At 52.1% G+C, this 15210-nt stretch overlaps 1 protein-coding gene across 2 annotated transcripts in view; it reads right to left on the reverse strand.

Moving 5' to 3' along the window:
* Positions 1-15210, reverse strand: part of ADARB2 (adenosine deaminase RNA specific B2 (inactive)) — a gene marked incomplete at its 3' end in the record, with an annotated part of 435311 nt that overhangs the window by 25704 nt on the left and 394397 nt on the right. For both annotated transcript variants that reach the window (XM_081098354.1, XM_081098353.1), the window contains exons 6-7: positions 13973-14124; positions 6712-6880 (exon numbers count right to left, since the gene is read on the reverse strand). In XM_081098354.1, coding sequence (XP_080954480.1) covers positions 6712-6880; positions 13973-14124 — 321 coding nt within the window. The remainder of the gene's footprint in view (positions 1-6711; positions 6881-13972; positions 14125-15210) is intronic.

Genomic DNA, 15210 nt, shown 5'->3' on the forward strand with positions numbered 1-15210 from the left:
GCCTGTTCCAATTGGCATAGGCAATGGACAGGTGCAGTGCCACCTCCCAGAGATGGTGCTCTGACCTTCACATTCAGTGGTGGGAGGCCTCTTGTGTTCACACGACACTCTTCAGGTTACGGGGCTGGACTTGCCCATTGCTTCCAGTTGGCCTCCTTGAACAGCGCCTGCCATCCTGAAATGGCCATTGTGTCTCAGTATGGCTATGTAAGTGTCACATCGTGGGCATCTGCCCAGGCCCTGCAGAGTATTCTAGAACCGCGGGGATGGCACAGAGGTGCATAGGACTCAGGCTGCCTCTCCCAGAGTGTCATCTATTAGGGGTTGAGATGTAAACCAGGTCAACAGCTTCAGAAGACCAGGTTCTTATCAGGTGAAAGCAGTCCTTTGGAGCCCAGGATGAGTGATCGGTGAGGTTCTTGGTGCAGAGGCAGGTGGGACCTCAAGAAGCTGTGCAGGATGGGGTCCCCTTCTTTTGAGCGGGTGCCCCCACCTGCCGCTGAATCGGGATCCTCCGGGGGGGGCGGTGGCCAAGGTGGCATTTCAAGTGGATTAGGGGGAGTAGGTCTAGTGACAGTTCAGGATTTTCCTGAATGGGGAGGAACGTTATCTACGGACAGAGGGGATGTGCAAGAGTCTCCCACTTGCTCATGCGGGCTGACCCTTTTACTTATGATGGAGAGAAGTTAGTTCATTGTTTCCCGGAGAAACGTAAATAAAGATCTGTGAAAAAGTGAGGGAAATCAATGCTTAGGGAATTGGCCTTCTTTTTAGTTGGGTTCTAATCTTGATAAAGAATGGGGACAGAGCTGAGCCCCAATCAGTTAAGCAGTCACCCTTTTCCGTCACACCTACTTCCTGAAGACTCATGACTGTAGCAGGGGATTGTAGCGAATGTCCCAAAGCCAGTGCAGAGAGGACCAAGGGGAGGGTAATTGGAAACATTAGCTGACATGTGAGGGGATGGGGAAAATGCTCCCATTGATGGAAAGCTAGGAAGTCTCTCCACAATGTTTTACTGCTCATTTATACCACTGTGAAAGTTTCAGGGCTTCTGTAACATGTTGTACTGTAAACCTGCCTCACTACTGACATTGCAAAATGATATCAATTGTTATTCATGGGATTCCGTACTCAGAATGCCTGTTGTGGTCTAATTTATATTATTACTTAGGAATTATTGATCCAGACGGCGAGACCCGTGCATTACTTGTGATCTGTAGGTGGGGAATAACCGAGCTGTGCGGGCTCTTACTAGTAGATCTTCTGAGATAACCGCTCCAGTTCATTTTTCACCGACGTCAAAGGGAAGGTTTGCAAAGAGAATTGCAAATCTGCATAGTGGCTGCATCTCGCCTACCTTAATTAAAGACAGGGTTTTATTCACTGACTGTCATTTTAATACATCAGCGTCACATGGAATAGGTGATGAAGGCGGCCCGCCTGGCACTCCTGGTTCCTGGCTGCGAAATGAAACAGCCTGTGTTCAGGGAGACCTTGCTAAATCACTAAGTATGTATGGCTGTGGGCTCCTGGCAGCAGGTGGGGTAAGATCCCCAGAGATTTCCTGGGAAAGAAGATCAGTCATTTTCATTGCTGATAGACACATCCCTGATGTTTATGGGCAGTGCACTTAACTTCTTAGCTGTGGCCACTGAGAAGGGCGGGCATAGGGAGTTGGCAGAAGACGCGGATTTCACCTACCCAAGGCCGTCTGCAGGGGGCGCTGGGAGGGCCGCGGGGTCAGTTCCTGGTGGGCTCTGTGCTGCCACACCACTCACGGTTCCCATGGTAGCCATTCTGAAGAGGAGGTTTCCTTCACCCAGTATTTCCCGAGCGCTGGGCCCTCGGTACAGCGTCTGTGTCCCGTGAGGGGTGCAGAGAAGCACAGCGTTTCAGTCACACAGACGGTGTGATTGAAAGTCAGAGCAGGCCTGTCTTCCCTTGCATCCACGCTCCGTGATCGATACAGGTCTCAGTTCCTCACACTCACTACTGGTTGAGTTGTGATCTCGACGCTAGCGTCATGTCAGCAACAAGCACAGCTGTGAGCGGCTCTACAGCACCGACTCTATCTCTGCCGCTTGACAGTGTCCCTGACGCGGCTTTGGGGGATTAAGCACCATCGTGGCCGCATGTTAGGACAGCGTTTCATCCTGTCTGTCCCTGAGTCCACCTGTCCCCGAGTCTACTGCCCACTGTTCACCATCTCCTAGGTCCGCACTCGCCGTTCCTGTGTGCAAGGTGCTGATGGGACGTGAGCCACGAGGTCACTGGGCGGGAGGTGTTTTCAGGAGGGAGGCGGGCCCGGACTGGGCGCTGAGTAGAAGCCAGAGCCTCTGCTCTCAGGGATCAGGCCCTGGGCCCGCCCCAGGTGGAAGGAGCCACCTGCCCCAGGGACTGGGAGGAGTGCAGTGACTCCCTTCCTGAGCTCAGTGACCGTGACTGCCCAGCGGTGCACAGGAGGCCAGAGGCTCATGGAGAGCCAGGTGAGCGTGGACAGCGCTCTCAGGAGACTGGCTCAGAGAGAAAGTCTCCGGCTGCGACTCCAGGAGCGCGTGGGGCTTCGGGACTTACTTCTGAGGATGAAAAAGGTGAGCTGATGTGATGATGACATAGTCCGCTGCCGGCAGAGGGTGCAGGCATGACAGGGAGGTGTGGCGGAGGAGGCGTGTGCGGAGGAGACCCCGGAGAAGCGAGAGGCTGGGTGGAGCGAGGATGAGGAATGGGATGACGACATTCTTGCAAAGTGAGGGAGAGCTGGAGGCGGGTTTTCACTTGTGGCTTCTGTTTCCCCACTGACGTGGGACACGGGCCATCCCCGAGCGGCCGCGGCTGGTTCCGCAAGTCTGTGAGTTAAAGGGGTCTGTCCAGTCCCGCTATCCTCCTGTGTTCTGCTCTCGCACACGCCGAGTCTGGGCTCCTGATCGGTGAATTCACACTGCCTCCCGACAGAGAGCACAGACAGAGCCAGCCTCAAACACGCTATTTCCAGCCTCTGTGCACACAAGTTTAAGACCTCTCATGACCTGACATTCAGTGGTAGGCTGGTAACAGTCGGCTCATAAAAGAAAAAAGAAAGACACTGATTTGTAGGTCTTGCCAGTTTCCATGGTGTAAATACCATCCCTGTGGCCGACTTCAAGTCAATACCAGCGTGCTGGCACTGAGCGCAGGTTTGGGTTGAGATGAGCAGTGCGCACCTCGCCCTGCAGACACAGTAGGTGCTAATAACACCAAGAGCAAAATTAATAAAAAAATGTAGTAATTAGGAAACTAGCGAAATTTGGGTATTTATTGCCTTTGTTTTAATATAACACATTTAGTTGTAAGTTTACATAGTTTAATTTTTAATAATGGCCGTGTTTAACAATTAGCCTTTGAAATTGCCTTTTAAAATTGCCTTAATTTAATTTCAATTAAATTTTGAAATTGCCTTTCAAAATTGCCTTAAAATGGCCAGCTCTGTGGGCCACGCTGGTTCCAGCATGCCCTGTGCCGGGAATAGTGCATCCTGGTTCTAGGTTTTATAGCCACGCGTGTCCTGCCCCCATCATGTAGATTCTGGAGGAAGGGACCATGACCTCCACATCCCTGTGTTCTTTGACCTCCACTTGCCGAGCTGGAATAGTTTGTCTGCATTTGTGGACGAAGGGTCTTTTGTTTGGAACGTTACCGAAAGCCCAGGTTTAATTTTTGATTCTGCACAGGACAGATGAACACACAGTATCAGATGGTCTCTTTTCGAAGCCCGCCACAAATAATGCACGCCACAGATGCTTCTGGTCTGAATCATTAGCATAACATATGCTCCCGCTCAAAAGTGGCGACGGTGGCCCTGCTCTCAGATAGCTGGTGCCTCAGCGCTATGTCCTCACCTTGTGCCGGGTCTGACCCTGGTGGATGCACAGACACCACATGCCAAGGTGAGGAGGCTGCCAGCTGCCAGGGCCTGGCGTAGGCAGGCCCCTTCACCACTGGTGGCATTTTCCTTCTTTACCCTCCTCCTCCTCATCACCCCTCCTCCTCCTCCTCCTCACCAGCAAGTGTCATTGAGGAGCCACATGTGCACCTCACTCTGATGCACAGAACCCCTTCAGACACAGGAGCCGCCAGTAGAAGGAATTCCTGGTGTGTCAGCAGTAGGGACAGAGCCTTCAGGGCAAGGTCCTGGGTGGGGGGTGGGCTGGTGGGAGGCCGGGAGTGTGAGTGTGAAGTGTGAGTAGAGGCAGAGGTGGCGGTGTGACCAGGGCAGAGATGGATGGGAGAGAGACAGATACACAGAGAGAGACAGACGGAAATAGGCAGCAGAGACAGAGAGATAGAGAGAGATCAACACAGACAGACAGATGCAGAAACAGAGAGTCAGAGAGACAGATATAGAATAGAGAGACAGACAGAGACTCACAGAGAGACAGATAGAGAGAAGGAACGACAGAGAAAGGGGAAAGGAAAGGGTGAGGGAGAAAACAAATGACAAGGAAGCAGTAGGGAGGGGTGAGCTCTCGGGGACTGAGTGAGGGGGAGAGGGAACTTGGGGCCAGCCCTTCCTCTAGGGCTCTTCCCCACCTCACGGTGGCTCTCTCCACCAGATTTGGGGGCCAGAACTAGGCGAGAGAATCCCCACTGAGCTCGAATCCACCTGGCACTGTGGGTGGATTCCCGGATCCATTCAGGGAGGGCTGTCCCCCAGTGGCCCAGAGCCCAAGGCCACCAGGCCTGCACACCTGAATGCTTCCTCAACAGCATGCTAGTCTTTCTCATCCGGCACTGTCTGAGCACTCCAGGAGGGGTGCACTGTGGACTTGCTGTTCCCAGCAGGTTTTATTAGAAAGAGCAGAACCTGACTCTGAGCAGCTACATCACCGTCGGCAGACCTGTGACAACAAATGCAGTGTGGGTTCTGTAGCCGCGTTTCATTTGCTGCCTATTGACGTTTAAGGTCCCAGAGACAATGAACTTTCAGTTTTACAGCATTCATTCACTTTGTTTTTCTAGGGAGTCAGAGAGTTAGTTTAGATAGGACCCCATGTGACCAAGAGGATTTTGGTTTAGGTGAAAAGGGCTCCCTTTTCCTGCTTCGTGAGCAGTTGAAACTATCACACAGTAGGAACACATCTTCTCTGAAAGATGAGCTGGCTGAGGACAGCGGCTGTTCTCGAAGATGCAGAGTCCGTGCTTTGGTTTATTGTCATTAGGCCCTCCTGTCCCCTCTGCTGGGCTAGATGCTCTCGACCTGGGCAGCAAATGGCCCTGTCTCGTTTGGCAAGTCCTGTGAGAATTCGGATCCCCTGTCCTCGGGAGGGGGGGGGGGTGGGGGGGGGGGGAGGCGGGCTTTTATCTGAGAGCAGGGAGGGAGGCCCTGAGAAGGTGGGGCTTCATCAGGGTCTGTAGCACCTGCGGTGCTTGCCCCACACCCCGGAGCTGCCCTGCCCCTGAGTCCACAGAGGGACCCTTACCCTTGTGGCCGCCTCTGACTGCTCTGCTCTCTGGTGTCTAGGAGAAAGGCGGCCATTGGATGAATGATTTGAATTACGACAGGTAAAGAAGTCATTCAACCCTCAGCACATGTTTCCGGAGCAGAGGGACATGCCAGGCCTGGGTAAAATACTCTTTGAGTGACAACAGGACAGACAACCCCAGCCTGTGGGCATCCATGTGCTGGGAACAAGCTTGGGACAGTGCCCGTGGCCTGGGTGCTGTGGGCACCCGGCCCCTTCACCCTACCCCTCATCCTCCCTTGGGTGGGGCGTTTGAGATGCTGCCCTGGCATCCCTCCCCCACCTCACTCTCCCTAAACATGAGAGCAGCCTTCTCATCTGCTGAGCTTTGACCCCAGGACTCCCCATGTGGAGCATCTCGGGGGCAATGTGGCTGGAAGTGGGACCACATTTGATGAGACTGCACTGATTTTACTTGGTTGATAGATTACTGAATAGCGAGTTCCTCCAGGTTTCCAAAAGAAGTTCTGATTCACACTTAACACAGGGTTTTCAGCGTCACCTCGCTGTTATCACCACGGGTGGAGGGGGTGGCTGTCAGGTCGGCTGACTCCCCCCAGGGGCCCCTTCCCTTCCACCAAGGGGCGGGGCCTGTTTTCCACACACAGTCACAGAAGTGCTCCTGGGAGGTGTCCACTCCTGGAATGTATTCACGGTGACCGCGGAGTGTCTCCTCAGGACCACGCCCTGCAAGTCCCTCTCCCCCTGCTGGCGGGGCTGATTCCCGAGAGCCTCCAGGGGGGCCTCTGGAGGACGCCTTCTAAAAGACCACTCCATGGGGTGGGGGCCTCCCAGCCGGCAGCACAGGTGCGCCAGCTTCTCACACATTTGTCAGGTTTCAGGGAAGTTCAGAACCTCAGAGGGCACTCCCCACACTGTGGGGGACAGGGTGTCCCGGGAGAGCTGTGTGTGTGTGTGTGTGTGTGTGTGTGTGTGAGGCAAGGTGGGGCCGGGTGTGCTGAGCACAGGCGGGCTGAGTGGAGGGCCCGCCTTGCCTCCTGATCATGCCATGAGCCTGGCAGTGCCCAACCCGTAAGACGGGGACCCGCACCTGCCCTGTGTGTTTTTGTGCGTGTTTGCAGCGGCAGTTTGGACCTGCTCAGGGCACCCTCTCTGGGAACACGGGAAACTCAGAGAGTGGTCTGTGAGGGAGGGACAGGCCCTCCCTGTGCCCGCTGTCCCTCGGGCCTCCGGAGGGGGAGGGCGTTACCTGGCGATCTTGTCTGTGCAGGACATGGTGATGAGCTGCTCACCCAGCAGGATGCCGTCCCAGGTCTGCACGGAGCTGGGGCCCCGGACGGGTACGGTCCCCTCCCCAGACTCAATCTTCGTGCGCAGGTGCCCCCGGAACTTCCTGACGATGTGTTTGCTGCTGGTCACTAGGAGACAAGAGGTGGTGTGAGAGGTGGCTGGCACCCTGTTTGCCCAGAGACACACAGGCTCCCAGCTCGGAGGGAGGGGAGGTCTGCACTCAGAAACCTCTCAAGTGCCACTGCCGATGTGTTAGGACAGGGAAGCACAAGTCAGCGCCAGGGCAGGAGGAGTTTCTTGTGGTGAAGAGCTGGGCTCCAGGGCACCACCTGGAGCGGCTCGGCCACCTGCTGGGAAAGGGCCGACTGCACGTGTCTGAGGTGCTGCTGCCATTTGGTCACAGCCTCTCAGCTCTGCCCCAGGCACAGAGCAGCAGCCAGGCCAGCACAGCCAGGGGCTCTGCGTTCCCGCTCGCTATTCACACTGAGGTTTGAGTTCTGTCATTTTCACATGTCATGAAGTATTATTCTTGTCACCCTTTCAAACATCTAAACCTGTGAAACCATGCTTAGTTGATGGGCCACCAGAAAAGACGGTGGGCGGGACTGGTCTGAGGGCTGTGGTCTGCCCTCCCTGGTCTGGATTTTAATCTTGGCCCGATCATAGCTTAAAACCATGGTGACACAGTGATTTCATACTAAAGTTGGGGTAATACTGGTGCCTGCCTCCTAGGCTGTGAGGATGACATGAGAGAGGACACCGTACCGGCTGTTACTGAAGGGCAGGGCTGTGTGAGGCAGGGGTCTGCTATGCCCAGGAATGAGGTGACAGAGCCTAGGGATGGGTCCCTGTGGGTCCCTAATGCCTGTGCTCTGCGTTCTTTTTCCTTTCCTTTCCAGAACTCTCTCTCCACACAAGCAGACACACACACACACACACACACACACACACACACACACAATGTACCCCCACCCATAGTAATCTGAAGAACTAGCATGAACGAGGGGAGGTTTATATTTACTTTTTCTTTCTTTAAAGAAGTTCTGTATATTAAGTCTAGATTATACTGTAATTTGGAAATGGTTAACTTCTTTGCATTCACATTATTTACAAAATAGTACAGTGATTTCTACATTTACTTTACATATGATGACATAGATGGATTCTAGATGCTTTCTTTAAAAAGCTTCAATTTGCCGAAACCGGTTTGGCTCAGTGGATAGAGCGTCGGCCTGCGGACTGAAAGGTCCCAGGTTCGATTCCGGTCAAGGGCATGTACCTGGGTTGCGGGCACATCCCCAGTGGGAGATGTGCAGGAGGCAGCTGATCGATGTTTCTCTCTCATCGATGTTTCTAACTTTCTATCTCTCTCCCTTCCTCTCTGTGAAAAATCAATAAAATATATTAAAAAAAAAAGCTTCAATTTTTGTTTTAGAAGTTGTGGAGATGGGATTTCTCTCTCATGTATACTTACCAAATACATCAAATAATAGATAACATACATGTTTATGCAGGCACCTTCTCTTACAGATCTCAAAGTAACTTCCAGTATGTTTTCTCATTTCTAAGAGCTAAAGTTCTTTTACTACATACCCATAGTACCCCAAGGCCATCTCATGGGAAGAAAGATCGCCATACTTTTCAGAGAAAGTAAACATTCAAGAGGTTTCAGATTGCTTTGTGATCCTGCTACCAAGCGAGTACTTAATGAGATCCAGTTTGGACTGGTCTGTGAGTCATCCACAGAGGGAAGAACCAAGGTCAGAGGCTGAGCCTGGGTGGGCACAGACAAGGAACACCCAGCCCTCGCCCCTCGTTGCAGCTTTAAGTGGCACCATGAATCATGACAGTGATGATGATGGTGACAATGCTGATGACAGTAATGATGGTGATGGTGGTAATGGTGATGACAATGGTGATGGTGAAGCTGATGATGATGATAGTAATGATGGTGATGATGGTGATGGTGATTACGATGGTGATGTTGATCATGACAAAGATGATGAGAGTGAGGATGATAAATTGAACATAGAATAGTTTGTATCAATCAAAAACACGTGAGCCCTCTTTGGTTTGACCTAGCTTTTTACACTGTCCAGGAGGGGTCTTTATCACATCACTTCCTACGGCCGACAGCCTTGGGAGAGTAGAGGACGAGCATATCTAACAGTTTCCACAGTTTACCACATGTTAGTACCTTGCCTCTTCCATGTGGGGGATAGTTTCTCAGGGAATATGGTACTTGCTGTCCCTCTCTTTCTGGTGATTATAGTATTCATAACATTCTCTCAATGCTTCTACTACTGTGCCATTTTCCAGAGCTTAAAAGCGCTTATTATATTGTAGGGTTTTCTCAAGTTTTATTCTTTTTTCTGCACAACTAACTTCCCATGAAATAGACCCTGCAGTTAGTAATGCCATGACAACGGGGAGGCCTGACTTGACTTAACAGCTGGTTTCAGGAGCTAACCCAAAGTTTTTGGCACATTAATGTTTCCTGAAGAGTCAGGTGCAGGAGAGGCTCCTGAGAAGTGTTTATTTTGGAGGTGTTAACTCTCAGGCTGCCTTCTCTACCAGCTTCCTGATGAGCATGATCAGTCCCTGGGCTCTGAGTGTTGATGATCTTACGGAGCCCTTTTCCTCTGGCTCTCTCGTGCCTCATTGTGAGAGGCAGGAGAGAGTCAAAGATGCTACTTCAAGCAGAACAAAATGCCAAGTGAACCAGAAACTGCAGGGAATGGAACTTCAATAACCTGTAGGGAGTTTACGGTGTGCCCTACAGCAGAGATGTGAAACGTGAAAATCCTGCCTGCTATGCACACATATACACTCCCAAATCCATGAGTACATTCTAGTCTAATTCTAACTGTCCAAGTCACCAGACTCTTCATTATGGTATTTGTTAATCTAAACCCTTACCTTTGGAGACTGATGTCATCATAGGGTGAGGGTGGTAATACTCTTTAGGAAACTGTTAGGTGACTATTTTATTTTTTAGGAGAGAATCAATGAGAGGGGGAGATAAATCACAGTTGAAGAAGTCCACCTAGGAGCCAAGGTCTAGCTAAAAAGTAACACCTGCAGCAATAGGGGAGAGAAAGAGAGTCAATAGGGGAGAGAAAGAGAGTCAGACATGGGAAAGCAGGTATAGAAAAGAAAGAAAATGCTTTTAAACACCAAATAAACTTTTAAGTTTCAAGTCATCTTCAAAAGGCATATTCTAGAAAGTATACCTGTGAAGCAATCTAGAATTTATTTTAATAATGTCTACAGTATTTGTCATGTGATCACATGGGTGTCCTTTATCTTACTTGATGAAGACTGTGTGAGGATAGTGCATAATGAGGCCATTTACATTCATTAATCCTACGATGCACAGACACATAGGGCATGTTTCTGTAACTCAGCAGGCAAACCTGAAGACAGGGACTTCAAGAAGTACATCTTAGGTTCCCTGATTTCCTATGGGATTGTGGGCTTGTCTCTTGAACTGCCCTAATGTACAATACATGGAATAGGACATACGAGACATTTAGCACACATGTGTAAGATATGACACAACTGTGCTCTTTCTTGTGGTGTCTTGTGCGAAACAGGTTGGAGAATTGCACTAATTCTTGGAAAAATGAAGTAAGAATGGACTTTATCAGGCTATTTAAGAACATAGCAAGAGAGAGAACTTTGAATTAAGAATATTGGTGAGCTAGAGGGAGGACAGTAGTTGTCCTACAGCCACAGGGAAGTGCCCAGCATCACCCTGGTCAGCTCAGGGTCTCGTCAGCACTGCCTTGGGTCTAGCCCAGGCCTCCCAGAGCCACACAGGAAGCGGAATTATCCACGTGGTTGTCTGGCCTTCTCCCACTAGTCACTCTGAGAGGGTCAGATCAAGACCTCTGCAGGCAGAGCCTGTGGCTGGAGCTGCTCTGGCCCCACCGGTAAAAGCCTTGCTGCTTCCCCGTCTGCCTGGCCTTTGTAGAGACCCCAGCACACGCGCTGAGCATGCAGACCTTCCCACGACACTGGCAGGAGATACACGCCCAATCGGGGAAGGGGGCAGGTTAGGGGTTTCCAATCTGGTGGCTCAAAACATGGGTGATCCTTATCCTCCGAAGCACAGGGGGAATGGTGAAAGCACAGACCCTGGGGCCCCACCACACCAAACATACTAGAATCTTGGGGAAAGCACAGGTGACAGGAACCTGCATTTTAAGAACTTTCCCAGGAGGTCCTGCCCTTTCAAGCAGGAATTTGGGTTTCCTGCCCTTACTGAACGGGTAAGGGAAGGTGATGGTGGTGATGATGATGGTGAAGCTGAGGATGGTGATGATGATGGTGGAGCTGAGGATGGTGATGATGATGATGGTGATGATGATGATGGTGGAGCTGAGGATGGTGATGATGATGATGATGATGGTGGAGCTGAGGATGGTGATGATGATGATGATGATGATGATGATGGTGGAGCTGAAGATGGTGATGATGATGATGATGATGGTGAAGCTGAGGATGGTGATGATGATGATGATGGTGGAGCTGAGGATGGTGATGATGATGATGATGATGGTGGAGCTGAGAATGGTGATGATGATGATGATGATGATGGTGGAGCTGAGGATGGTGATGATGGTGATGATGATGATGATGGTGGAGCTGAGGATGGTGATGATGATGATGATGATGGTGGAGCTGAGGATGGTGATGATGATGATGATGATGGTGGAGCTGAGGATGGTGATGATGGTGATGATGATGATGATGGTGGAGCTGAGGATGGTGATGATGATGATGATGATGGTGGAGCTGAGAATGGTGATGATGATGATGATGATGATGGTGGAGCTGAGGATGGTGATGATGGTGATGATGATGATGATGGTGGAGCTGAGGATGGTGATGATGATGATGGTGGAGCTGAGGATGGTGATGATGATGATGATGATGGTGGAGCTGAGGATGGTGATGATGATGATGATGATGATGGTGAAGCTGAGGATGGTGATGATGATGATGATGATGGTGGAGCTGAGGATGGTGATGATGATGATGGAGCTGAGGGTGGTGATGATGATGATGGTGATGATGATGATGGTGATGATGATGATGATGATGGTGGAGCTGAGGATGGTGATGATGATGATGGAGCTGAGGGTGGTGATGATGATGATGGTGATGATGATGATGGTAGGACTCTTGGCAGCTGGTCTGCAGGACAAGCTGGCCAGGGGCCCCTCCTCAGTGTCCCCAGTAGAATGCACTGGGAGAAACGCCAGCCTCAATAACTCGGGTGCAGCACCTCATTTTTGCCTGGCATATCTGCAGACAAAATGTGAGGAAATGCTTTATTTCCCCCCCTCAGCAGCACCTGCCACTTCTAAAAAGCACCATGAAATAAAGATGCCTGTGTCTGGAAGCAAACCCCAGGGTGCATCTGAGACATATCTGTTTTGTTTTTCTAAACCCCCAGCTTTGCAAGTTGGAGTCAAGGGCTGGGGAGGCCACAGCAGGTGCCCGAAGTGCAGAGGCGGAAGCCCAATGAGCTAGAACTGACCCTCTGTGGGGACCAGCGGGCTCAGCGGGATGGGGGCTCCTGCTGGGAGGAGGCAGTATGATAGGGTTGGCCCTACATGCCTGCAGGGCCTCCCTCCAGACCCTGAGGGCCCTTGTCTGGGTCTTCTTGATGCCAAACCTTTCAAGTGGAAATGGAAAGATAATTCCAGCAGCTAAATGGACCACATTTCACAGTATTATGTGGGGGGCTGGGGTCATGCAGACCTGGTCTGATGAACCTCTCAAGAAAAATGAACAACTTCATGTTATTTTTTCCTCTTTCTCTTTCTGAGCTGGCGCGGGAGTGAAGGAACCCCGGTGTGACTCTTTCCTGGGAGGCAGGGCTGCGTCCACCGCTGGGGCCAGGCCCACCCCAACCTCTCACGCCGGGGCAGCACCTGGAAAGGTCCCGGGTACTTAGTGGATTCCACTCTCTTGCTTCTCATTAGACTTGGCTCTTCCACTTACTTTCCATGGGGGTGTTGTATGGACCAAATGTTTGTGTCCCTCCAGTTCTCATGTTGAAGCCCTAACCCCCGGGGAGATGGTATGAGGAGGTGGGGTCTTGGGGAGGCAATCTGGTTCAGATGAGGCCATGAAGGTTGTCCCTCAGCCTCCGCCATTCATTAGGAGCGGATCCCTCATCGCGCACATACACTTAATGGATGGTCCACGTCAGGCGAGTTGCCTCATGCAGTTTCTGGGAAGATGTGCGTGCATGTGCATGTGTGTGGTGTATATGCACAATATACACGCACATACTATCAGTAATAGACTTTCTTAGTTGCACACTCTTTATTACACACGGAGACACTGACCCTCAGACCCACACGAAGACCCCGCTGTGTCCTTGCTCTGGAATGCGGCGCCCCCCTGGCGGTGAAGGTGAGTGGGCCCGTGGGCGCCTGCTCTGAGAAGTCCCAGAGGGCAGGTCTCACAAGGGGGTCAGTGCGAACTCTGTGGGTGATGCCAGCTACCCTGGGGAGGTGTCTTTGCTGCCTGGCATCAAGCTTTGTTAAAAAACTGAGTTTTAGCTGTAACCGGTTTGGCACAGTGGATAGAGAGTTGGCCTGCGGACTGAAAGGTCCCAGGTTCGATTCCGGTCAAGGGCATGTCCTTGGTTGCGGGCACATCCCCAGTAGGGGGTATGCAGGAGGCAGCTGATCGATGTTTCTCTCTCATCGATGTTTCTAACTCTCTATCCCTCCCCCTTCCTCTCTGTAAAAAACAAAAACAAAAACAAAACAAAAAAAAACTAAAAACAAAACAAAACAAAACAAAACCCAAAAACACCTGAGTTTTATTCTCCCAAAGATGCAAAGAAGGCAAAGAAAGCAGCTTGAGTGTGCTGCCACTCCGTGAAATCCGGTCCCCGCCCTCTGTCATCCTGTCCTCCAGTTGGGCCGGGGAGTTTCTGACCAAGTGAGATGGAGTGGGGACCCATGCAATGAAAGAGCTAACTTCAGATTTCACATCACTCTTCCCCCGTGACCTGGCTCTCAGGCTGACCTTTGAGAGGGATGACTACACAGGGCGGCAGGCACCTCCTGTGTCCAGTGTCTCAGGGCCCGGCCACACCACACGCGCAGGGTCTGGGCCCAGATAGCCCGGGCCCAAGGCCCCGACCCAGGAGAGCATGGGCTGGTGAAAAAGGGAAAAGCGCTGTTGCTTACGGTCCTTGGTGATTTCGTAGGGCGAGTGGAGGCGCGCGTCTCCGCAGGGGGATGTGCTCACGTACAGGTGGAACAGGGTGTTGTCCCTCAGCCGGTAGCCGCCGTCCTTCAGCCGCACGAATATGGAGCGCTCCCAGTCCTCTCGCCGCTTGCTGGGGGCAGAAAGAGGCTGAGTCACGTCTGTGGACCAGATGGACACGTCCTGATTGGGGTTGCTTTTGTCCCATTTTGTTGTTATTCCCCCGTTTTTTCCTCTTCACCCTTGCATGGAAGCTTCTAGAGTAGGGGAAACCATGTGAAGGCACACACAGCAGAAACCCGTCCTGTCTGCCTCCCCCAGCATTCACATCCAGGCTGATCTTCCCCCAAACCCGGTTTTCATGGGTATGCGTGTAAGCCTGCGGATTCATGGTCTTGTGGGCACTGTGGGTTTTGCACGGCCTGGGCATCTCGTTTCTGTTTACACAGGAGAAGGGAACTTTGAAGGAAGCAGAGCTCAGCTGCCAGCCAGTGAGGAACCCAGCGCACGGACCCGCTTGCTCTGCATCCAGCCGTGGCCAGGGGGGTGCTCCAGCACGGAGGGCCTGCAGCCTTTGAGGGCATGCCCTCTGCCCTGGATGCCTCCCACAGTCATTCCACCTCTGGCTCCCTGAGGTGCTGTGGCCCCACTGGGTGCTGAGCCTGCCTGCCTGCTCCCCCCCCACCCCCCAACACACACACACACACTACTGTCACCGGCACAGGCTCCCTGTTCCTGCCGCTCTGGCTGCTTTCACACGTCCTGCCCCATTGATGATGGATTCTGTTCTGTGGGATCTGAGCTCATACAGGCAGCACCTGGAGGCATCCCACCAGCCTTCTGCTTCCTTGCCTCTGCTCCTTCCATAGCCAGGCGCCCCCTCACTCTCTCAAAACGCCACCCCCAACCTTGGAGCAAACGCAGAGCCTGGCTTGCTGGGTGGCTGTTCGTGACTCGCTGCCTTTTATTGGCTTTCTTCAACCTTTGCTTAATCCCCCCCCTCCCCCGGGGGTTGGGGGGTGGGGTGGGGCTGAACCCCTGCCAGCCAGCGGCTTGGTGCCAGCACACAGCCAGCCCAAGGTCCATGTGGGCCCTGTGCCTTCGGTGACACAGAAAAGTTAGGGATATCTGGAAATATTCCTGCTGGAGCTCTTGGAGATTTAGGAGAAACCCTTCCCACATTTGGGGAGATTTGCAGCTCTGTCCCCCCATGTTCAAT

The sequence above is a fragment of the Myotis nattereri genome (genome assembly GCF_964212035.1).
Source record: "Myotis nattereri genome assembly, chromosome: 1".
In the NCBI taxonomy this organism is placed as follows: Eukaryota; Metazoa; Chordata; class Mammalia; order Chiroptera; family Vespertilionidae; genus Myotis; species Myotis nattereri.